A 26,239-nucleotide genomic window follows, 5' to 3' on the forward strand; every position below is an offset into this window, starting at 1 on the left:
CTCACTCCATTTCCCCCACCCCTTCTCTTATTCCCCCCCTCACACCCCTCTCTCTATTCCCCCCACCCCTCTCTCTATTCCCCCCACCCATCTCTTTATTCCCCCACCCTCATGCCCCTCTTCGGTTTTCCCCCATCCACACGCCCCTCTCTCTATTCCCCATCCTCACGCCCCTCTCTTTATTTCCCCCACCCTCATGCCCCTCTCTGTATTCCCCCCACCCTCATGCCCCTCTCTGTATTCCCCCCACCCTCACGCTCTCTCTATTCCCCCCACCCTCACACCCCTCTCTATTCCCCACCCTCACGCCCCTCTCTCTATTTCCCCCATCCTCATGCCCCTCTCTCTATTTCCCCCACCCTCACGCCCCTCTCTCTATTCCCCCCACCCTCACGCCCCTCTCTCTATTCCCCCCATCCTCACGCCCCTCTCTCTATTCCCCCCATCCTCACACACCTCTCTTTTTACCCCACCCACTCTCTATTCCCCTTACCCTCACACCCATCTCTCTATTCCCCCACCCTCACACCCTTCTCTCTCTTCCCTTACCCTCACACCCATCTCTCTATTCCCCCACCCTCACGCCCCTCTCTCTATTACCCCCACCCTCACGCCCCTCTCTATATTCCCCCACCCTCACACCCCTCTCTCTATTACCCCCACCCACACGCCCCTCTCTCTATTCCCCCACCCTCACGTCCCTCTCTCTATTCCCTCTACCCTCACGCCTCTCTCTCTATGCCCCCACCCTCACACCCTTCTCTCTCTTCCCTCACCCTCACGCCCCTCTCTCTATTACCCCCACTCTCATGCTTCTCTATTTCCCCCACCCTCACGCCCCTCCGTCTATTCCCCCCACCCTCACACCCCTCTCTCTATTCCCCCCACTCTCACACCCCTCTCCCTATTCCCCCCACCCTCACACCCCTCTCCCTATTCCCCCCACCCTCACACCCCTCTCCCTATTCCCCCCACCCTCACACCCCTCTCCCTATTCCCCCCACCCTCACACCCCTCTCCCTATTCCCCCCACCCTCACACCTCTCTCTCTATTCCCCCTACCCTCACACCCCTCTCTCTTTTTACCCCACCCACTTTCTATTCCCCCTACCCTCACACCCCTCTCTCTATTCCCACCCCACTCCCTCCATTTCCCCCACCCCCACATCTCTATACTCCCCCCACTCCCCTCTCTATTTCCCCCCACAACTCTCTCTCTCTTTCTCCGCTCCCTTCCTTTCTTCCCTCTCTCTCCCTTTCTTTCCTTTCCCTCCACCCTTTCTTTCCTCTTCTTCCATCTCTTCTCCATTCTTTCCTCTCTACGCCCCCCCTCCTCCCCCTCTGCCCTTACCCCTTTCTTTCATCTCTCCCTCCACTCTTCTTCCCTCTCTCCCCTTCTTCTGTGCCCCTGTCTCTCTCCCTCTCCCCTCCCTTTCTTCCCTCTCCCCCTCCCCTCCTCACCTCTCCCCCTCCCCTCCCTTTCTTCCCTCTCCCCCTCTTCCCCTCCCTTTCTTCCCTCTCCCCTCCCTTTCTTCCCTCTCCCCCATCCCTCCTTGGGCACCGTTTCTCCCCACACTCTCTCTCCCCCCCCCCGCTCCCTCCAGGAACCCGGCTGGCTCTTGGGGCGGGGTAATGGGTGGAGCTAATTGCTCCTCTGTCGGTGTCTCTGCACTGGGCGCTTCCTCCTCCCCGGGGTTATCTCTGCTCCGATGGCCGAGGTCCGGAGGTTCACTAAGCGGCTCAGTAAGCCGGGCACAGCCGCCGAGCTTCGGCAGAGCGCCTCTGAGGCTGTTCGCAACTCGCTGCTGGCGGTGAGTGTCCGAGAGAGACAGAGAGCAACTTCCGAACTGCTCCGGGGATTGGTCTCTGTCTCTGTCAGTGTCCCCCACCCTCCAATCTGTCTCTCTTTGTGTATCTGTGATTGCCCATCTCTCACTCTCTCTCCTGTGTGCGACTGTATTTTTCCTCTCAGTCTGCGTGTACCACGCTGTCTCTCTCCCGGTGTCTCTATCAATGTACAGTCCTGTATCTGTAACTGTGTCTATACCTCAGTGTGTCTTTGTGCAACTGCGATTGTCCATATCCCTTGTCCTATCGCGCTCTCCCTCTGTATCTCTCTCTCTTTCTCTCCTCCTCTGTGTATGCATGTCTGTGTATATCTCTGGCTCCTTTCATATCTCTCTTTTTGCCTCTGTATATCTGTCTGTGTATCTGTCTTGCCTCCTCTGTATTTCTGTATGTGCATATCTTTCGCTCCTTCTGTTTGCCCCTCTCAGTTCCTTTGTATGTCTGTCTATGCGTACCTATGAATGCCTCTGTCTCTTGTGTGCGTATGTGTTTATTTGTGTCTTTACGTGTCAGTATTTTATTTTCTGTTTGTTGTCATCAGCACAGTGTGGTGAGGGTCAAGAGTGCCAAGGAGCAGGAGAATTGACGTTTTGGGCATAAGCCCTTCATCAGGAAATGTTGATTCTCCTGCTCCTCAGATGCTGCCTGACCTGCTGTGCTTTTCCAGCACCACACTCTCCATTCTGATCTCAGCATCTGCAGTCCTCACTTTCGTCCACAATGTGGTCAGCAACATACTCCAGATTCAGTTTTGAAAATGTTTTAATTACGTACAGTGTGGAAACAGGCCCTTTGGCCCAACCAGTCCACACTAACTCTCCGAAGAGTAACCCATCCAAACCCATTTCCCTGTGCCTAATGCACCTAACACTACGGGCAATTTAGCATGACTGCATTTACCTGACCAGGACATCTTTGGACTGTGGGAAGAAACTGGAGCAAACCCTTGTAGACACGGGGAGAATGTGCAAACTCCACAGAGAGTCATCTGAGGCTGGAATCAAACTTGGGACCCTGGTGCTGTGAGGCAGCAGTGCTAACCACTGAGCCACTGTGATGTTCTTTGCACGTGCTGAGGACCAAATGTTTTTATATCTGAAAGGATTGTATCCATATGATCCGTGACTGGGGAAATTGAGCCCACGTTGAGCATAGAGCTGTCTTCTTGTCACTTTGATTATCAAGATAAGGTGATGCTTTTAAAATCTAGCTTTCAATCTCTAAATTGTTTGGCACATTGTTCATTGTGGTGTAAATAGATCATTTGTTTTGGTTCTATTTACAAGAGATTTCCCATAAGTGTGTGGTGATCCTTTTTAATGTGAGGCAGGATGGATGGGATTGGAGCGTGTAGTTATAAATTGACTGTGCATTAAGCTAATGAGAAATGACTGTACTGCCAGTATGCTGTGTGCTCAGGAGGGCAGATTCTTCAGGAACTGGAACGAGCCCTGACAGTTCTGTCTTGCTAAAACAATGCAGAGGTGTCACTTTCCTTCCAGGCACAGCTGGTAAACTACTCAAAGCGAGATTGTGTATGTACTTCCTAGTTCACCAGAGAAGACCCTTTAAAGTCTCTGAAAGTTTGATCCCCTTGAAAGAAATTCAGTCAGTGTTTTTTTTAAATTATATCAAATTATGCAGTACATTTTAAAAACTCCATTCCCTTGCTACCTGCTCCATCCCTTATCTTGGTAATCATCTAATGTTCACAACCATGGTAAACTTCTGAGCATATATCCACTCCGTCTTTAGAAGGTGTATTTCAGTATCTGTGATATTATTCATCCCCACCCTGCCTGCTGCTACAACTTCTCTTTTAGAGGCTTGCTAAGATTAGATTAGATTCCCTACAGTGCAGAAACAGGCCCTTCGGCCCAACAAGTCCACACCGATCCTCTGAAGAGTAAACCACTCTGACCCATTCCCCTACTCCTTACTCATGCACCTATCACTACGGGCAATTTAGCATGGCCAATTCACCTGACCTGCACACCTTTGGACTGTGGGAGGAAACCGGAGCACCAGGAGGAAACCCACGCAGACACGGGGAGAATGAACAAACTCCACACAGACAGTCGCCCGAGGCTGGAATCGAACCTGGGTCCCTGGCACTGCAAGGCCACTGGGACCTCACTCCTCTCTATCTCTGTCCTCTTCACTAGCCCCACACAGGTTGGAGGTATATACTGTTCTCATTCCAGCCTCTTCTTCATCCCAGACTTCCATCATTGTACCATTAGTGGCCAGGACTTTGATAGTATTGAGTGTTCCAAAAGTCTGTGTAACTATTGGAGAAACTGAAGTACACTCATAGATTGTAATTAAGGAAAAATAAAATGTGCAGATCAAGATCCCATCAGTTTCTGTGGAATTATGAATGGAACACCACCTTTAGGATTTCTTTTGTTGATTGTCAAGGGACCTTGACAGTTCTTAAAAAAAAAGGTCATGATGTGGAGATGCCAGTGTTGGACTGGGGTGTACAAAGTTAAGAATCACACAACACCAGGTTATAGTCCAACAGGTTTAATTGCAAGCACGAGCTTTCAGAGCGCTGCTTGTGGAGCAGGATCATAAGACACACAATTTATAACCAAAGATCACAGTGTCATGTAATTAAAATGATATATTGAACAAACCTAGATTGCTGTTTAGTCTTTCATCGTTCAGAATGGGTTGCAGGTTTCGGTTCATTAATATATAAACCCCAGAACTTCTTTTAAGTCACATTCCCGAGATAACTTGAGGTTTTATTAAAAAAAAAGGTGACATCACAGCTCAGACAATGCATTAAAGGTGAGAGTCTGTCTATATCCCAAACTGGAGTCAGACTGGTTCTGTTTCCAAAGTTGGAATTTATAAAATGTTATATGGATTGACTGCCTGCAGATTGTGTACTTTTTGAGCAAAAATATAATGTATCTGCAAATGGAAATTCAAATTCACCCCATAGACTTACATGTGTATGCATGAATACATGTGAAGGGGAGAGTGTGCTTGTAAGAGAATGTGTGTTTGAGTGTGTGCATCAGTGTGGTGGAGTATAAGCCTGTGAGAGGGTGTGTTTGTGCATGAGAGTGTACGGGGGTGTATGCATGTGTGTGTATGAGCGAGCATGTGTATGTGAGAGGGTCTGTGTGAGTGTGAGAGTATGTAAGAGTGTGCATCTGTCTGTGTGTGTGCGTCTGTCTGTGTGTGTGTGTGTATAGTGCAGTGGGGTCACCTGTAGTGTGACATGAACCCAAGGTTCCGGTTGACGCCACCCCCATGGGTACCAAACTTAACTCTCAGCCTCTGATCGGCCACTTTGCATTGTTGCTTGTCCCGAAGTCCACCTTGGAGGATGGTCACCTGAAGATTCAAGGCCGAATGTCCCTAACCGCTGAGGTGTTCCCTGACTGGGAGGGAACACCCCTGTCTGGCGACTATTGTGCGATGTCCATTCATTCATTGTCATAGCGTCTGCTCGGTCACCAATGTACCATGAGGATGACTTCAACCGGGACCTTGGGTTTATGTCACACTACAGATGACCCCACTACACTATACAGTCTCACGCACACATACACTTACATACTCATGCGGAGCCTCTCTCATACACACGGTCTCTCTCAGACACACACACACATACATACAACCCCCACACTCTCACCCACACACCCTCTCACATATTTATACTCCATCACACTTATGCACACCCTCTACCAAGCACACACAAACACATACTCTCACATGCACATGCACACACTCATGTGCATACACTCAGACATTCCCTCCCTCCCTCGCATGCACATAGACACACACACAGGTCTATGGGGTTGAATTTGCATTTGCAGAATTGTAGTTGCAGATACATTCTATTTTTGCTCAAAAAGCCCACAACCTGCAGGCAGTCAATCCCTATAACATTTTATAAATTCCTACTTTAGAAATAGAACCAGTCTGACTCAAGATTGGGATACAGACAGACTCTAACCTCACTCTTTTGTTGCATTGTTTGAGCTGAGACGTCACCTTTTATAAAACGTTACATTATCTCGAGAACGTGACTTAAAAGAATTTCTGGGATTTACATATTAATGAACAGAAACCTGCAACCCATTCTAAAAGATGAAAGACTTAACAGCAACCTAAGTTTGTTCAATATATCATTTTAATTATATGACACTGTGATCTTTTGCTATAAATTCTGTGTCCTATAATCTGGCCCCACTAGTTACCTGATGAAGGGGCAGCGCTCTGAAAGCTAGTTCAAATGAACCTGTTGGACTATAACCTGGTGTTGTGTGATTTTTAACCTTGAAAAAGATGTCACACAGTCTTCTAAGTGCACCCGTGAGGGCCTCGGGTTAATATCTCTCCCATCTAAATGATGGTATCTCCAACTTGGGGTCAGGGCCAGAAAGCACGGAAAATGGTCCTGTTCCTGATTTGAGACATTGAGCTCCCTAATGCCCTGGGTGTTGGTTATCAGACCCTAAGATACTTCCACCAACACCTTCCTGAAGTGATCTCTGAATTGGATCTTAAACTCACAACTCAGGTGCAAGTTGAGTTAGCATGGAGCCCAGGTTGGTGTTGGGGGAGGTTTGTGAGGCCTGCAAGTGGGTATTATAGATTACAATTCCGGTGGGGGTAGGCTGGCTGAGGGTTTTGGTAAAGACAGGAGTGAGGTAGAGTGGGGAAGATTTAGAACAATGAGCTTTGACAAAGGGTCAGTTAGACTCGAAACATCAGCTCTTTTCTCTCCTTACATTTGCTGCCAGACCTGCTGAGATTTTCCAGCATTTTCTCTTTTGGTTTCAGATTCCAGCATCCGCAGTAATTTGCTTTTATCCAAGATTTAGAACAAGTTTTGCTGATGATGAGGATGTGGGTTATGAAGCTTTACTCTGGGTGGACTGAGACACTGTAAATTTGGACGGACTGGCCATTCCAGTAAACAGCCGTGTAAAGAGGGAGATGGAGTGACGTGGAGAGTAGATTCTTGGCAGGAACTGATATAAAGATGTTGGTAGTCCCAATTCTAGGTGGAAGCTATTTCTGAATCATTCAGGACTTGTATCAGGCAACACCAAGTGGATAGTAATATAGAGCTGGGCATTGTCAGGGTGAATTTACAGAATGTTACTGTGCTGACAGGAAATGCACTGAGGTTAAAGAAGAAGAGGAACTTGATATAAGCTGAGAGTTTAGTGGGTGCACGTGTGCAGAGTGGGGAAGGAAAAACTGCTCCTGGAATTGAGAGATGATGAGTAATTGGTTGTCTCTTCATTTGCTGTAGAATGCTAAGGGACATTCTGAAATTGGGTAAGACTGTAAAAGATTGTCACATTTGTTGGGAAGTATTGTATGTCAACAAAGTCAGATGGAGCCACTAATGTTGCAAGTCACCAGTTCATGCTTAAGCTGTGGACCGGATTTCAAGATAACATGCCTGGTACTGAATGGAAGGTTGAAATCGAGCCAGGTTCCTGTAACCTGAGGCCGGGAAGTGATTCTCCAAAGTCACTGTTAGTTATTTCTGCTCAAGAGGGCAGTTAGTTTATGGGGACACTGGCTTCAGTACAGTTGCAAGCTGAAGGGAATACTGAGATTTGGAGTTACGAACCTGACTGTGTGCTGCCCACAAAGGAGGGCAAGCCTGAGATGTGAGAAATGTGTTTATAGCCTTTGCCATAAGTTAAAATAGCAAACTTTGAAATTAGTATCTACCCAAAATAGAGTGGAAATGAACGAAACACATTGTGCAATCATGTACGGGAAAGGATTTCAGAATAGAATGAATATGTTGTGAATAGTATGGTGTCTGATACAAATAGAGGAGTGAGGAGGGGGTGCAATGGACTAGTGATATTGCTGGATTGTTAATTCAGAGGCCCAGGTAATGTCCCAGGAAACCAGGTTTGAATCTTGCTGTGGCAGATGGTGGAATTTGAATTCAGTAAAAATGAATTCAATAAGTTCTGGGAATTAAACATCTATGATGATAATGAAACCATTGTTGATTGTAGACAACTCCATCTTCAGGGAATGAAACTACAATCCTTACCTGGTCTGACCTATATGTGACTCCAGACTCTCAGCAATGTGGTTGACTTTTAATTGCCCCAATGGGCAATAAATGCTGACCTTGCCTGTGATGCCCTCATCCCAATTCAAAAAAAAACTTTAAAAAGGTTTACCTTTCAAAGTAAATGACTTATTGATAATAAATATGTGGAATTCAAACTTATTTTCTGGAACTTAACTGGTGATGAAACATTCTAGTTGACACATTCCTCAGAAATCCTTGCAACTCCAAACCCCAACCCAAAACAGAAATTATACTGCACGTCTCGCAACTGCATTGTAAATCCTGACACACGCCTCTGGGCCATGTGTAAATCCTGACACACTTCCCCAGCACCATCTCCCCACCCTATATTTACTGATGTGGCCTGGGGATCCTATAAATCATAACACACATTTTTTTTTAGATTAGATTCCCTACAGTGTGGAAACAGGCCCTTCGACCCAACCAGTCCACACTGACCTTCTGAAGAGTAATCCACCCAGACCCATTTCCCTCTGACTAATGCACCTAACACTATAGGCAATTTAGCATGGCCAATTCACCTGACCGGCGCATCTTTGGACTGTGGAAGGAAACTGGAGCACCCAGAGGAAACCCACGCAGACACGGGGAGAATGTGCAAACTCCACACAGTCAGTCGCCTGAGGCTGGAATCGAACCTGGGACCCTGGTGCTGTGAGACAGCAGTGCTAACCACTGAGCCACCCGTGCCATCTGTGGACCCCTGTGAATCAGGATGCTCTCCTAAGGATCACCCCATCTATGCCCCCTAACCTTCCCAAGCACGTAGTGATCTCCTCCGAGAACCTCACATCTAACTTTCTGAAATTCTATCTTCATATCACTTGATGCTTTTTTTTCCCCCTCATGCGTTTTTCTGGTTTGATGGGGGATGCATCTGTTTTTTGCCTTAACTGCTTCACGTGGTAACAAGTTCCACGTTGTCTCCACTCTCTCTGGGTAAAAGAATTACTCTTAAATTCTCAATTGGGTTCATTAGTGACTAGCTGATGTTCTCAACCCTGGTTCTGATATCCCTCCAAGTGAAAGTACTGTTTCTGTGCCTACCCACCGAAGCCCCTTCATAATTTTAAAAAGATTTGAAACTCGACCCCACCCAGAGATTTCCCTTTCCTAGTGAAAAACCTGTTTTGTCTGTCTTGATGTTTACAACATCTCAGTTCTAGTCACGTCCTTGTAAATTGTGTGTGGCACCCAATCCAGTAGCCTTAATCCTTTTCATTTACATGGAGAGCAAGAGCTGTACACACGTGGCAGTGGATGCAAGATCAATTGTTAATGTTAAATCCGAAATACTTTTCTTTTGTTATGATTAGATTAGATTAGATTAGTTTAGTTTCCCTACACATTCTCCCCGTGTGTGGGCGGCATGGTGGCACAGTGGTTAGCACTGTTGCCTCACAGCGCCAGAGACCCGGGTTCAATTCCCGCCTCAGGCAACTGATTGTGTGGAGTTTGCACGTTCTTCCCGTGTCTGCGTGGGTTTCCTCCGGGTGCTCTGGTTTCCTCCCACAGTCCAAAGGTGTGCAGGTAAGGTGAATTGGCCATGCTAAATTGCCCGTAGTGTTAGGTAAGGGGTAAATGTAGGGGTATGGGTAGGTTGCGCTTCGGCGGGTCGGTGTGGACTTGTTGGGCTGAAGGGCCTGTTTCCACACTGTAATGTAATGTAATCTAATCTACAGTATGGAAACAGGCCCTTCGGCCCAACAAGTCCCCACTGACCCTCCGAAGGGTATCCCACCCAAATCCATTCCCCATTATTCTAATACACATTATGTAAACATCTCTGAACACTATGGGTAATTTAGCACAGCCAATTCATCTAACCTGCACATCTGTGGATTATGGGAGGAAATTGTTGCACCTGGAGGAAACCCATGCAGACACTGGGAGAATATGCAAACTCTACACAGCTAATTGCCCAAGGCTGAAATTGAACCTGGGTCACTGGTGCTGTGAGGCAACAGTACTAACCACTGAGCAGGTTTTAATTAATATAGGCCAAAGTCAGGTTTATGGAGTTAGGTCACTGAACAGCCATGATCTCATTGAATGGTAGAATGTGTTTGAGGGGCTGAATGGCCTCCTTCAGTTCCTACATTGCTACGCAATCACTTTACATTTTAGATCCATTTGAAGTAATGTTGATGGAGACAATTTTTATTAAGTTAAGATTGCAATTCTGAAGGCTAATTAGCTTAATTGACTGCAAACACTCCCCTCTGTGCCATGAGTTGTCAGCTCAAAGCAACAGAAACGGTGTGTCAGAGTCTCAATGCAGTGGGGGAGAAGCAACCCTGGATCTCACTGTTTGAAAATTCTGGAAGATTCTCGCTCTTTGGCCATCTACAAGCACTCTCTTTGAAATGAAACTTTGGATTCAGAGCTTTACAGGTCTACGCCAGGCTGAAGGCAGTAATTGCCAGACTTAGCTTTTGAAAAAAACTTGTTATTGTAGGTTTCGGCCTGAAGTAGTGATTGCCAACTTTTTTTTAATTTAAACTTGTGACCTTTCAGTGAAAGTAAATACGTTTTTCTCTTGGCTTCGATTTGAGCTGTCGATTCATGGCAATGTGTAGTGACTGAGTTGTGTTTGCAGTTCGTTAGGCTAATTAGCCTTCAGAATTGTGACCTTAATTTCATAAAAATTGTCTCCATCAGGATTACTTAAAATGGATCTCAAATGTAAAATGATTGCACAGGAACATAGGAGTAGGCCATTCAGCCCCTTGAGCCTGTTCCATCATTCAGTGAGATCATTGCTGGTCTGTGGCCTAACTCCACATTCCTGTCTTTGGCCCATATCCCTTACTACCTTTACTTAACAAACCTTGGATTTAAAACTAATACCTAATCCTGTATTCACTGCCATTATAGAAAATAATTCCAAACATTTATCACTATTTGTGTGTAGATATGCTTCCTAACATCTCCCTGAAAGGTCTGACCCTAATTCTCAGACCATTCTCCCTAATTCTACAGTAGTTTATCTTCATCTACCATGTCTTTTCATGTTGGTAGCTTGAAGATTTCGATCAGATCACTCCTTAACCTTCTAGGTTCTAGTGAAAACAGGCGTCATTTGTGTAAACTCTCCTCATAACCCTAAAGTCCAGGTGTCATTCTTGTAAACCTATGTTACACTCCGTCCTAGGCTAATATAACCTTCCTAAGGCATAATGCTTAGATTTGCTCTCAGTTCCTCAAGTGAGGTCTAACTAGGTTTTGGTATAATTGCAGCATAACTTCTGCATTCTTACAAATCACACAAGACCAGGTTATAGTCCAACAGGTTTAATTGGAAGCACACTAGCTTTCGGAGTGCAGCTCCTTCATCAGGCGATTGTGGAGTGCACAATTGTAAGACAGAGTTTATAACAAAAGTTTACAATGTGATGTAACTGAAATTATACACTGAAAAATAGCTTGATTGTTTGTTAACTCTCTCATCTGTTAGAATGACCCTGATAGTTTCACTTCTTTCATATGTAAATCACAAAACATTTTAAAAAGTTACATTCTCAGGTTAACTGAAACAATTGGTGTCAGCGCAGTTAAGATGTTGAGGTGTTGAAGGTGTTAGCCCCCTGTGTTCCCTGTCTGTGCCATAATGTTTAGACTAATTTTAATCTAAAAAGTGAGATAAGTCTTACATGGATTCATGCAGTTTTTGAGCAAAGTACAATGTAACTCTGCAAGTACAAGTTCACCCCACAAACATATATGTGTGTGTGTGTCTGGGTTGGGGGTTTGTGAGTGTCTGTGAGAGAGAGTGTATATGTGTGTGTAAAATGGTCTAAGTCTGTGAGAGGGTGCATGTGGGAGTGTGTGTGTCTGTAGGAGTGTAAAATGGAAATGACTTGGAAATGCACCATTGCCCCTTCATGGGTCAAAATCCTGGAACTCCCTAACCGGATTGTGGATGTATATATCCCAGTGATTCAAGAAGACAGTTCCCATCACCTTCTCCAGGGGAATTTGGGATGGACAATAAATGCTGCCTCAGCCTGTGACATCAGAATACAGTGAATGAATTAAAGACAAAAAAGTGAACAGACCTAGAATGAATTTAAATAAGACTCTGGTGGAGCAGGCCTGCTTTTATTGGATATATGACAGAGATGTCAGTCCTTTAATCATTTGTACAGATGTGCCTGGGAATGTTGTTTCACTGATAGGCCATCCATTATGTAGACTTTCACTCAATGCTCCTTCAGACTTTGCCAGCTCTGTCCACAATGTCTGATGGAACACCCAAGGGAACAGAGCATATAATGAGTTTATTAACGAGTTAATTTTATTTTCCAGTGCAGGTTTTATGTCTGACTGTCGTATGTTCTTACAGTAGTTGATTGCTTCAATGAATGAGCTAAGCAGTGGCTATTGCCAGGAGAGCAACGGCTGAATCTGCTACTTAGTCTTTGGAATTGCACTTAATGCCTTGCGAGTCCCGAGTGGACCGTGTAATAGGTATTGACCTCTTTGTAGGCTGTGACTGGGTAATGCTTGGCTGCATGGCCACTTCTCTGGAGGGATTAATAAGTTCTCTTTCCATTGAGTCCCGCTGAGGATACATTATATTGATAGAAAGTGCATTTGCTTATTAACAAATTGGTTTCCTTTGGTAATTCAGCGACCAATTGCAGGACTGAAAGTCTGAATCCTTAGAGTTGGGCGATTTTAGACGATGCTTTTAGAAAGATAGAAATCTGATGACTTCACGGTTAGAACAAATTAAAAAGCAGTCTGTTACTTTGTTTGAGTTGAAAATACTAGGAAACAATCGATGCTCAGCATTGGTGCCTAGAGTACTCTGTCATAATTCGAGTTCAAACCCTACTATCTACCAGGATAGTATTATTATGAGTGTCTTATTTTTAAGGAAAAAAAGAAAGGTCGCATTGAGCTGTGAATGAATTAGGGGCTCCAGCAATCTAACACAGTAAAACTAATCAAGTCTCAGATTTTCTCATTGGAACGTGCAGAAAGGAGTGACCAGAGCAGTGTGTTAATACTTAATCTCTTGACTAGCATTTGAGATCAATGACATGAGTTTAACCGCGTACTGCTTAACCTGCATTGGGTGGTGCTGTATTGTCCTATTCTCCATTGAGTCTGAAGGTTATGCACCTGACTTCAGTGTGGAGGCTTGAGCACAACGTCTGGCTGATGCTAGTCCTGAGGGAGTGCTAACCTGTTGCCGATGTTATTTTTCAGTCAAGGTTCTAAACTGAATCTGCCCTCTCCAATGGTTGTAAAAGATACCATGGTGCTGCTTTGAAGAGGTTGAGAAGAACGTTCATGACAACTTGGCCAATATTTTTTTCTCAATCAATGCCAAAAAAATCAACTTCTCTGATTGGTCATATTTATGTTTGTTGTAGCTTGCTGTGTGTAAATTGGCGGCTGCAGTTTCCACATTGCGACACTTCAGAAAGCACTTTGTTAATCTAATTGATGTATATAAGATGTGAAAGGAGACTGGCAAATTAGACATAGAATGGATATTTCCTCTTTTAGGGCAATCTAGAACAAGAGGTCATAGTTTTAGGATAAGGGATAGCAGATTTAAAACAGATGAGAAATTACTTCTCTCAGAAGGTCGTAAAACTGTGGAGTTCACTATCTCAGTGTGGTGGTTGCTGAGATGTTGAGTAAATTTAAGGAGGAGATAGACTAATGAGGGATTTTGGAGAAGGTTTGTAGCTCAGGTTGCGGGGCTGGTGGGTTTTTTCTCAGACGTTGCGTCACCATGCTAGGTTACATCATCAGTGAGCCTCCGGTGAAGCGTTAGTGTTCTGTCCTGCTTGCTATTTATGTGTCTCAATTTGTTGTGGTGGGTGATGTCATTTCCGGTTCGGTTTCTGAGAGGCTAGAAATCGGGTAGAACGAAAAGCCAATGGAGAACTGCAAACCAGCATGTATAAAAAAACCACACACACACACACACACACACAGCAGATACTCAACTACAGAAGCAACCATCCCAACACCCCAAAACAGAGCTGCGTCACGACACGATTCATACGAGCCATAAAACACTGCAGTACCATGTAACTTAAGGAAGCTGAGGAGAAACACCCTATACAAAGTATTGAGGAACAACGGTTACTCGATAAGCACAATCCGCCAATTCATGCACAACGGACAACATGCCCAGAGACTCTAGTCACCCTGCCATACATCAAAGACATTTCAGAGATGACCACTAGACTACTCCGGCCCCTAGGCATCATGGTAGCCCACAAACCTACCACTGCACCGAAACAACCACTGACAAACTTAAAGCACCTGAAACCCACAGCCAACAGAACGAAAAAGATATACAAAATACCCTGCAAGGACTACAACAAACATTACATTGGACAAACCGGGAGGAGGCTAGCCACCAGGATACATGAGCATGAACTAGCCACCAAAAGACATGACAACTATCACAGATAGCCATATACACAGCCAAAGAGGAACAACAGTTTGACTGGGACAACGCATCCATTCTGGAACAGACTAAACAAAAACACGCATTCCTAGAGGCCTGGCATTCAAACCCGAAGTCCATTAACAAACATATAGATTTGGACCCCATTGACCAATCTCTCAGAAACAGAAACGGAAATGATATCACCCACCATAACAGACCAAGGCACATAAATAACAAGTAGGACAGAACACCAAGGCTTCACTGGAGGCTCACTGATGATGTTACCTAGCATGGTGACAAAACATCTGAGAACAAACCCACCAGCAAGCAAACCGCCAACTTAATAAGGGATTGAAGAGTTATGGAGCACGTGCAGGAAAGTGGAATTGAGACCAAGATGAGATCAGCTGTGGTTGTAATGCATGGGTTGATCAGACGTAAGGGACTGAATTATCTTCTCCTGCTCCGAGTTCTTATGTTCTAAGACACTTTGGAACATCTGAGGTCATGAAGAGCACTATATAAACGCAAGTCTTTCTCTTTCATTCCTCCTTTCTTTCTGTCCTCTGCAATCTGTTTTAACTCTCCGCTGTGGCTCAAACCTTATGCCCTTTATGTCACCCATTTCTAAAGTATTGTCTGGCTCTGCCCCTATCTTACCAGAGTGCCTCTGAAGTCTACATTCCCACCTGGCTCACCTTCAACAATCATCTTGCGATTCTAACTCAATTTCCAAAACTCTGCTGCATATCTTTTATTATTAAACCCTAATATCCTACATCCCAGTCCTGGTCCCCCATCAATCTAAAAATGTTTTTTATTGTTTTGCATTTCTGCAAATCCTCCCAGCTCCTTCATGTGTGACCTGCCTGTGCTATGCATCACCCAGTCTCCATTGTAGTCTCAGATTTCAGAGTGTCCCCACTTTTGAAAGTTTCCATCTTTAAAGGTTGCTTCATATTGAGGCTCCACCCCTTCAGAGGCCTCCTCGAAAACTATTTTGGTCAACTCCCTCAATCCTTACTCGCCAGCTCCACCCAATTACCCTAACATCAGTCATGAAGCTGTAGAAATGTTGCTTCTTTCGGGATGCAGTGCCTTTATTTGAACAAATTTAATTTCAGCCAAACAGGTGAGAACGTAGATGCGGTGGATGTTTGGACTTCATATTCTACTCAGTTTTGAGCTGAATGAATCTTTTTATGAGTTTGTCATAGGCAATTTTAGTTCTTCAGGAACCTTTCACCAACCTTCAGCCAGCTTTACAATTGTCTGACATGGGGACTCAATCTCAGTGAAAGGATTTTCAAAGGTGCCAGCCTGTAGTTTACAGTTTCAAACTGGTCCCTGTATTCAGCAGGTTGTGTATGGGCTGTCTTGGAGATGGCACAATCAGGGAGATTGGGCAGGCATCCCACTAGAGTGTCTGGTAATACTTGAAGCTCTGCTTTCTAGTTTTGCGTTTTGGGGGAGAAAAGATTGTTCAAAAATCCCACAAACATTAATGAGCATCGTTTGAACAGTGATTGACGCACTCTGTTCAGCTGTTATATAGGAAGAGGGAAGTGTTCATGTGAAGCCTGTTGAGGAGGCCAATATCAGCTCTCTCCAAACAGTGTTGTTTAATCAATGAAAGACGTCTCCCATCTGGGCCTACTCTCGGTGCAGCTATGCGGATATGTTGCTGTTGGTAACCTGTTACCACAGTCGCTTACTGCTTTTGGAGTATTTCCTCTTTGAATAGTTCTCAGTAGTTCTGGGTTTCACTCCATTACACTTGCCAGTTTGTGTGTTTTCTGAGGTTTGTTAGTTTTGGGCTTGTGAGACAGGATGTCCAACCTCAGGGCTCTGTAGAGACAAGACTACAAACATCGGAGTAGTGAGCACATAGCAGCAGTGTGAATTTTTCTGAGAGGAGAATGGTTTGGCACTTCTAATGAAAGAACACTTATTTTAATAACATCTCTTCAATAATTAAGAGGGAGTTTGCATCATCTAGCATTTAATAAAAGCACTGTGTTATTGCATGAAGCTCCTGTAAACATTCACCTTACTACCTCTCTTCAGCCATCAGTCTGGTCTATATTCCTCAAGTCACTGTGAGCATATTGAGAATATAGAGAGTGCACCCTTACGCTCCAATGACTGAAAGATTTTTATGACCATTCACAACTTCTTGGTGTTCCATCCATCCATCAGGGTGTGTTTTTTATGTCATTGAGAATTCCTCCCTCTTTTGCCCATTTCATACTTTCCCACTTCTCATGACAGAATGTGCAGCTGTTTACCAGGAACGAAACAAGTAGGAACACAGATTTCAGTTCAGCCAAGGGAGAGGGTTGTCTGATTGTCCCCCTCAAAGATGTTTCATATTTGAAGCCTTGTTTCATATTCAGGCCAGTTCCCTGGCCAGACTTCCACGATGCCATGTCCATCTAGTTAATTCTTCACTCATTTAGGCAGCACTCATAGGGGTGGCACGGTGGCTCAGTGGTTAACACTGGTGCCTCACAGCACCACGGACCCAGGTTCGATTCCTGCCTTGGGTCACAGTCTGTATGGAGTTTGCACGTTCTCCCCGTGTCTGCGTGGGTTTCCTCCGGGTGCTCTGGTTTCCTCCCTCAGTCCAAAGATGTGCAGGTTAGGTGAATTGGCCATGCTAAATTCCCTTTGGTGTTAGGTGCATTGGTCAGGGTTAAATATAGGGTAGGGGAATGGGTCTGGATGGGTTACTCTGCAGAGGGTCAGTGTGGACTTATTGGGCTGAAGAGCCTGTTTCCATACTGAAGGGAATCTAATCTAATCATATGTTAAATCATTTACATCCTTCAGATTGTTCTGGAAAAGTGTACGATTCAAAAGCATTTATTGAGATTCTTGGGAATTGAGGTTACAATGATGATGATTGCAGGAACAAGCTAGCAAAAGAGTGGTCCAATTCTGCTCTTCAATTTTATTGCTACTAATTCACCTAGGCCGCATGAGAGCACATGTACTTCAGGATATTTGCTCATCCAATTAGCTGGCCTTCAAGGTTAACGAGAATAGTTTCCCAAACATTCACTCTGCTGGAACTCTCAATCGATCCATTCAGTTGGAGACAGGTCAAGAGAATGAAGACCCTTATTAGGGATATTATGTAGTTGGCCTTTGAGTGGTTACCCAAAGCTTCACAGCTTATTGGTCAAAATGTGTACATTGGTCTTCAGTCTGTGATAGCTCACAAGGCTGTGAGAATCAAAATGGTTTGTGGCCTTGGCAAAAATTTCATTCTCAGCTGAAGCACAGCCTGATTAGAAATCTTGCGCTAATTGAACATTGTCGCAGAAACTCACTTCAAAGCAAAAACTAACACTGCCCAAAACTGTTCCACTTCCTCTTAATCTTCCTCACTTAGCTCCTCAAACTGAAGCTGGGGTGCTCCCAGTTGCACATCAGTTGTGAAGGAATTAGATTCTAAGGTGGAATCTTAGAGGCATGAGTGGGTAGTGCAAAGGCCATGGTGGTTGGGGTGGGTGAGGGTGAGTGAGGGAAGATGTTGCATACGATAGTGAGAGTGGTAAAGCCTAAGCCTTGGTGGGAGGTGGCTGCAGCAGCAGAGAGTGTATCGGAGAGAAGATGGCGCACTGTACTATGATGGAGTGGAGAAGATCATTCGCCTCTCTACAGTGCTGTGCATTCTTTCAGACAGTGGTGACTGCTTTAGCCTGCCTGCCAATCTTCGACTAGGCTGGCATTGTCTGGTGTCATGCTCTCTACTCCTCCTTCCAGGGAACGATGATGCACTGCCTGTGCAGTGCCCCATTCTGCAGGACCTCCAAATACTTCCCTGGAGAGTGGGGTGAGGATTTCCTCTTGTCTGCCAAGACCAGAGAAAATATCAGATACCGTGTAAGTCGGCTGTGGACTGACCTTCCTTGTCTGGGTGTACAACAGACTTTTAAAGGTGGAGTGGGCACAAGGGATGCTGGTGAATTCTAGGATACCCACTGATTGGAGAGTGTTTGTGGACATTACAGTGATAGGATAGACATCAGACAGGGCGAGAGAACTCATCAGCCCTCTCAGCACCAAACACTCCTTAAAAACTTGGACTTAGTCAATGTAGAAACGTAAATCCATTCCTAAGCATTTTAGAGCACAGATGGATTAGATTAGATTCCCTACAGTGTGGAAACAGGCCCTTCGACCCAACAAGTCCACACCAATCCTCTGAAAAGTAACCCACCCAGACCCTCTGACTAATGCACCTAGCACTATGGGCAATTTGATACAACCAATTCATCTGACCTGCACATCTTTGGATTGTGGGAGGAAACCCACATAAATACAGGGAGAATTGTGCAAACCCACACACACACAGTCACCCGAGGCTGGAATCGAACCCAAATCCCTGGTGCTGTGAGGCAGCAGTGCTAACCACTGAGCCACCATGCCAGCCCAGAGGAGTTGAGACTGCACTGGCTATTTGAAAGATTGGCCCTATTAATAATATTATCTTCTGCTTTCCTGACAGTTATTTTCATATTAAGCATTCAGTAATAGAGGTGTCAATGGTTAGCCCCAAAATCGGTGCTTCATATAAAAATACGGGACATTCTGAAATCACTCGCTTATTCTGAATGCCAGTCTTTGATGCATCAAGCTTTTCATAACATCAAGTGTAAATCATGAATGTCAGCACAAGACTGAAAGGGGTTTTGTGAAATCAACTTTTTTTTGTGGAATGGAAGGTTCATTACCCAGCATCCATAGCAGCAGAGAAAGCAGTCCATCCCGGGACTGAAATATCAAAGGTTTCTCTGCTTCAGTAAACACTGGGTGATTAATCAGCCATTCTACTGAATATACGATGATCAAATTGAAGTGGATGATACCTAGTGATTTAAAAAAATATATAGCTGATGCTATTGCCTAAGGTATCTGTTATTTACGTTTCGCTGAATACACAATATCCTTTTCAAAGTTATGGTTGAATCTATTTTAACACTCTATTAGGCAGTGCTTTCCAGGTCAGCCATTGGCCCAACCACTCCTCAGCCGATTGGCCCAATTGATCAAGATCTCTGCAATCAGATGACTTTCTTCACTGTCTACAGTACCACCAATTTTGGTGTCATCTGCAAACTAATTAACTATACTTTATAAATTCTCATCTGAGTCGTTTATATAAATGATGAACAACAGCGAACCCAGCACTGATCCCTGTGGAACACTGCCTGGTCACAGACTTCCATTCTGAAAAACAACCCTCCACCAGCCTCTGTCTAATTATTCCTCTTGTTTGCAGTCCACCAAAGTGTTCTATTGCAGTAATGCAACTTCGCAGATGTACCAAACGTCTTGATTTTGCTGGTTGTGCATAGGGTTGTGTGGAATGCTGACAGAGGAAAGCAGGGGGAGCAATGTCTGTTCAGGAGGAGTGAGTACTACTGCCTGATTGAGGAATACTCTCTTCTGCTTTCTCCTTGAATAGTTGTCTGAGCTCTGAGCTGTCCATAGCCAGCACTGAACCTTTGTCCCAGTTATCTGTACCAAACCAGTCTTCATTGGTTCCATGGTCACTTATTTCAACATCAGTCTTCTTATCTGTATGTCCCTCCAGGACTTCCCTCCCACAGTTCTATCCCCTCTCACCCCCCCAACCACAACAAACCCAAGATCCTCCCTTCCTTATCCCTATCTGTGACTCCGCCCCCCCCACCGTGACCACAATGACTCTCTCTCTGTGCTCCCACATAACCCTCTTCCCCCTCTGTCCCATCCACAAGCCTCTCTTCTTGATTTCACTGTGGTCTCAGATAACAAGCCCACTATCCCTAATTCTTTTTCAATCTGTGGCATTATATTATCTTTTGCCTTTGCAAAGGTCTAAATCAGTTAGCTTGCTTTGTTGCATAACAACCAAGCAAATGTCGCAAGAATACATCTTCAGCAGGGCAAAGTAATAGCTTTGATAGGATAGACATCTCACTGTGCTGCTCCTGAATGCTGACAGAATCTGCTAAACCACAAAAATCTATTAAATTTATTCAGCAACATCTTTCTGTGACTTCATCTTGCCACAAGGTTGCAAGAGAGACAAGAATCATGTGACATTGCATCACTTCCTGTGATGAGGTAGACTGTCTCATTAGCATATCACTTGAATGGAGGATTGTGGAGTAGTGCAGGCCACAGGCTTTATTGCATTCATTGTAAATTAGCTAATTTCAGGCAGGCACTTGAGATGTTGAGATCTCAATCTTTCTGTGCATATATAGGGAATGTTAGCTTAGTTTGGCTGCTGACAACAAGCATTACTGAGCAACATGCCTGTCAGGGTGATCAATGTTGAGGAAGAGCGTGATCTGTGTTCCTTGCTGAGAGCTGCTGAGTGAAGACTGAGAGAGAAGGGTGAAGTAAAGAGTTGTCACTATCAATAGAAGAGAGAGAAAACAAAGAGGAAACGATAACTTAACACAGTGATACCCTGAGTGTTGGTTTTTGTTTTGCTTTCCTTCAGAGATAATGATCCTGCATTTCTATAGTGTCTTTCATGACCTCAGGCCATTTGAAGTACTTTCCAGCCAATCGTGTACTTTTGAAGGTGTTGCATTGCTGGTCTTGGTACAGAGCAATATCTCACAAATTCCCAAAGAGAAAATAAGCAGAATAGCTATTTTTCAGGTCAATGGAATGTGAAATGTTGTAAAGAATTCATCTCTACTTCAAAGGGACTCAATGGGATCTTCTTTTACCAACATGAGGTCAAAGATGCCCTCGATTTAATATTTAATCCTAATGATGGCACTTCCAACTGTGCAATACTCTCTCAGTACCGCATTGATTTGTTAGCCTGGATTGTATGCTCAGAACTCTGGTTTGGGACTTAAACCGCATCTACTGACTCAGACATCAGGCAATGGTCCACTCAGCAATGACAGACAACTGCAGTTGAGTCTTATTGGTTTCTTGCATTCCCATCTTTCAACATTTAACCAGTCTGTAACATTCTGAATAGATGCCAGTGCTCAGCAGGTCAGGCGTGCTTGTTTGGTGTTGAAATGTGGTGTGGCTGTACCAAAGTAAACTGACCTGACGATAGTGCTGACAATTTTCAGAACTTTTTGCCTCATAAGGAAATTTGAAGTTGATTAATGAGCATGGCCGAGTGCTAAAAATTGTAACTATTTTAATAAAATTGTCTACAATACATCTTGCTAACAGCATAACATTCAAAATATTGACAGTGTCTATTCCTTAATTAGCTTCTGTTTATCGAAACGTCGAGGTGCTGATGAAATGCTTGCTGAAATTTCTGCTGTGCGTATTTAGCATTGAATGAACTGTACTTTTGCTGTTCTCGGCTCCATTTCAAATGTTTTCTGGTCTTGTTCTCTATTTTGAATTTATTCCAATCCTTGGATCTCTCTCCATTGCCTTTTCCGTGCCCTCCATTGCTATGATTCTGGAATCTTGTACATTTCCTGGCACCTTTTCCCCACCAGCTCTCGAGCCTTTGAGCTCTAGAATTCCTTCATAATTGCATGAAGAAACATTAACTGGCTTTATTAACTAGAATTAAAACAGAGTGCTGAGAGACTCAGCAGGTCTGGTAGTATCTGTGGAGAGAGAAACAGAGTTAACGTTGTTAGGATTTATTGTCACATGTACCTAGGGGCAGTGAAAAGGTTTGTATTACATGAAATACAGGCAGATCATACCATACAAAGTGCATTAGGGTAATAGAACAGAGTGAGGAATACAATGTCAAAGCTGCAGAGAAGGTGCACAAAGCCAGGTCAACATTAAATTTGAAATTTGAGTGGTCAAATTTAAAAGTCTAATAACAGCGTAGAAGATGATGTTCTTGAATCTATTGGTACGTATGTTTAAGCTTTTGTATTTTCTGCCCAATGGAAGAGGTTGGAAGAGATCATAACCGGGGTCTGATGGTTATGTTGGCCGTCTTCCCGAGGCAGCGGGAAGTGAGATGGAGTCAATGGATGGAAGGTTGGCTTGAGTGTCAGGCTAGGCTGTGTTCACAACTCTCTGTAGTTTCTTATGGTCCTGGGGGTGGGGGGTGGGGGGTGGGGGGGGGAGTAGCTGCTGGACTAAGCTGTGAAGCATCTACATAGAATGCTTTCTATGATGCATCTATAAAAATTCTTGAGAGTCTTTACGGACATGCTAAATTTCCTTGGCCTCATTTCAAGCCTGACCTGACACTTTTCAGAACTATACTTAAACATTAACTCTTTCTCTGTCCAAAGATACTGCCAGACTTGCTGAATTTCTCGAGCATTTTCTATTGTTATTTCAGATTTCCATCATTCACAATATTGTGCTTTATTAAACAAAACACTATGTTATGTACAATATGAAAAAAACCATTGGACACTCAAGTCTTTGTTCCATCTTATTCTGCAGTTGTCATGGCACAGCTCAGTAACTGCTAGAAAAGATGCAATTCACCCTTTACTCCACGGTAAAGATCTCCATTTCCCTCTCAATTTCTAGTTGTGATCCAGTTTACTAACATTGTCACCATTGAGTCAGAAGGTTGTGAGTCAAGCCCTAGTCCAGGTTTTGACAGCCATCGTGTGGAATGAGCTTCCTGAGGAAGTGGTGAATGTGGGCGTAATTACACCATTTAAAAGACATTTGGATAAGCAGATGAATAGAGAAGGGTTGGACAGATGTGAGTGAGGAGCAGGTGCTGCACTGTCAACGGTGCTGTCTGTCAACGGAATGTTAAAGCAAGGTTCCATCTGCCATCTTGGGTACATGCACTGTATTCCATTAGACTATTTTGGGTTACTTATTCGTTGTATTCTGGACAATATTCATCCTTCAAAGAGCATCATGACAAAAAAGAAATGATCTGGTCGTTAACGCACTGAGTTTGCTGAGTGATTACTGCATTTAGGACATTACGATAGTGACCACAGAGCAGAAGTACTTCATTTACTGTAAAGTGCTTTGAGACCACCTGTGACTGAAAGGCACTATTTAAATGTATGCCTTCTTTAACTTTGACAATAAAACTCACTTTGACTAAGGTTTATATAGAACAGTACAGGCCCTTTGGCCCTCGATGTTGTACCTAACCAACATACCCTTCATTATACTAACTACCATGTGCCTGTCCACGAGTCGCGTAAATGTCGCTTAAATTAGAGGGATATGGGTCAAATGCAGGCAAATAGGGTGAGGTCACTTCAGGAAACTTAGTTGGCATGAATGAGTTGGGCAGAAGGGTCTGTTTCCGTGCTGTACAACTTCATAACCATTTGGTCAATCCTCTGAATATCACTTGCTTTGTTGTGGCATCCAGTTCTGTTTGATTGTATTTCAGTGAAGCAACAGGAGGTTTGTTGCTCTCTTAAAACAGAGCCTTACATAACAGCAAGTTGTTCCTAAAATGGACGCTGATGGCCGGCAGATGAAAATAGTTGTGAGCTAAATTACTCCCTCACCACCATTCACACAGTGAGTGATTCACTTAGCAAGACAGTGCTCAACTGTCCTGTGTCTTGTACACAGTAACCCGTACTGTTCTATGCAGTGTTCCGCAGAGTCTCCAGCAGGCGAGACGCTAAGTAGACAATGAATGCCCCTGTTGCAAGACCAGAGGGAAACCACTGGACTAATCCTGGTCATCTTATCCTTTCAATAAGACTTAGTAGTGGCCTCCATACATCTGCCCTTGAACTGTCACTCAAATGAGTTATTGCTCAACCATTATCCCGTGCTCTCTGATCAGTAACTGCTCGAGGTTAGAATTCTAACCTTGTTTTCAAATCATAACTCTCCCCTACCAAATGATTCTGCCACTGGGCAGCTCCCCACCCCCTCTGGCACACAAGTGGGGAACCTCATCCAGGGTCTGGGATGAACAATTAGTTTGCGACTTCCTCTGACTTTGTACTGTGTTACGTAGATAAGAGAGTTCAGCTTGGTGCTTGTACAGATTTATTCTCCAGGTTTGGTTGAACGCCAAGGGTTGAGGCTATGAAGTTCTCAAATTGCTGCACTTCACTTTGTAGCCGTCCAGAAACTGAACGAAAATCAAAAGCAGCAGAAGGCATAACTCGCATGCTTTCTCTCAACGGATGGCTGTGGTTATCGGAAATTTTACTTGAGCAGGAAAAGTGGGTTAGCTTCTGTAGCCATTGGGAATACAGCTTGTTGATGTATTTTGCAGAAGGTAACTTGCTGATTAGCAATTGGAATGAATGTTCAGATGAGTGTGGCTGCTTAGTGTGTATTTGTGAAAAAGCTGCCCGCTACCCCAGCTATTGGCGGGTTTTTTCATATGATGTCATCTGTTTCATTTCACTTAAGTGCTGCCTTGATTCTCTGGAGCCAGGTAACACAGACAAACATGCCTGGTTTGGAGTACATTTCTGGTGTCTCAATTGTATTTTACTCCAGTGCATTTGATGTGATGTGATGTAGGGGAATTGTTGATTCTGACTCTCATTTTGCAACGTGGTGACAAGAGAGATCCAGATGATTGGGTGCAATTTGCTTCGAACCATGACTGTAAGTAGGTGTTCAAATTGCAACAGGAATTTTGATCCAGCTCATTCAAATCCATGGTGAAGACCATGTGACAGGCAGTCAGTGTCGTTGAGAGAAACTGGCAAGATGAGATCCATATGATCAGCAATCAGTCTCGAGAGAGGTGCAGTGGTTTTTGTTGAGATTCATTCCAAACAGCTCTGTCATGCAGGATTTGTGCTCTACGGTCTATTCCCCAGGAGACATACAGGGGCAAACATCCGCTGCTCCTGGAGGACTATCACCTCAGTGAAAGACGCTTTTGGGTCGACCCGAAACTTGCTGGCCTTTCAGAGCAAGGAGTTGACCTTGACTGAGTTTTGCAGACTGGCACGTTCAAGATTCCGGGCAACATGCTTAGCGTAGTTGCCACCAAGGTGCAGTCAGGAAAGACCACCATCTGAGGTTTTTCTGCTGAAGTTAAGTGGGGGTCCATTCAGTTATCAGACCTCCAATTCTATGAATCCCTACCCAGCGCAGAATGGGTAAATCGGCCGGAGCTGCGTAGACATTCTATGAATCCGTACAGTGTGGAAATGAGCCACTTGGCCCAATAAATCCACACTGTACCTCCAAAGAGTAACCCACCCAGACCCATTCTCCTAATACTCTACGTTTACCCCTGACTTATGCACCTAACCTACAGATCCCTGAATACGATGGGCAATTTAGCATGGCCAATTCACCTAACCTGCATGTTTTTGGATTGTGGGAGGAGCACCTGGAGTAAACCCACGCAGATACAAGGAGAATATGCAAACTCCACACAGGCAGTCACCCAAGGGTGGAATTGAACCCAGGTCCCTGGCACTGTGAAGCAGCAGTGCTAACCACTGTGTCGCCCCTGAGCCACCTTGCCACCCCCAATTCTTAGGCATTACTGGCAGTCTTGATGACCATGTGCAGAAGGTGCTTCTGGCTGGAGCGACTCTGGGCTTTGGAACTTGAGAGGCAGCTGGGTCACTGCAATAGTACAGAATTAGGCTTTTCAGCTTATTGAGTCTGCTCTGTCATTCAATAGAGTCATGGCTGATCGAACACTTTCAATGTCTTTTACTTACCCTGTCCCCATCACCCTTTACATCAATGACAATCAAATATCTGTCAATCTCTATTTTAATATCGTTTGAGCTTTCACAGTCCTCTGGAGTCAACATTTCTAGAGATTTACAAGCATTTGAGTCACGAAATTTGTCCTAATCTTGGCCCTAAATGGTGTCCACTTTATTTTTAAATAGTGCCCCTGGCTCTGGACTCCTGAACCGGGTGAAATATATTACCTGCATCTATCCTGTCTATCCCTTTAGATATTTTGTACGTTT

General features: G+C 44.4%; 1 protein-coding gene across 4 annotated transcripts in view; it reads left to right on the forward strand.

Annotated features, from left to right (window-relative positions):
* The first annotated feature begins 1,617 nt into the window (after positions 1 to 1,617).
* LOC122557068 (dedicator of cytokinesis protein 11) overlaps positions 1,618 to 26,239 on the forward strand; it is a 291,784-nt gene continuing 267,162 nt past the window's right edge. Inside the window, exon 1 of one of the 4 annotated variants that reach the window (XM_087992257.1) lies at positions 1,618 to 1,811. In XM_087992257.1, coding sequence (XP_087848383.1) covers positions 1,710 to 1,811 — 102 coding nt within the window. In that variant the 5' untranslated portion in view covers positions 1,618 to 1,709. The remainder of the gene's footprint in view (positions 1,812 to 26,239) is intronic. The other 3 variants (XM_043704343.2, XM_087992256.1, XM_043704339.2) reach the window with 3 other exon arrangements.

This window comes from Chiloscyllium plagiosum, unplaced genomic scaffold, assembly GCF_037043375.1.
Source record: "Chiloscyllium plagiosum isolate Xiang-an unplaced genomic scaffold, Cpla_swu_hap1 HiC_scaffold_11, whole genome shotgun sequence".
NCBI lineage: Eukaryota > Metazoa > Chordata > Chondrichthyes > Orectolobiformes > Hemiscylliidae > Chiloscyllium > Chiloscyllium plagiosum.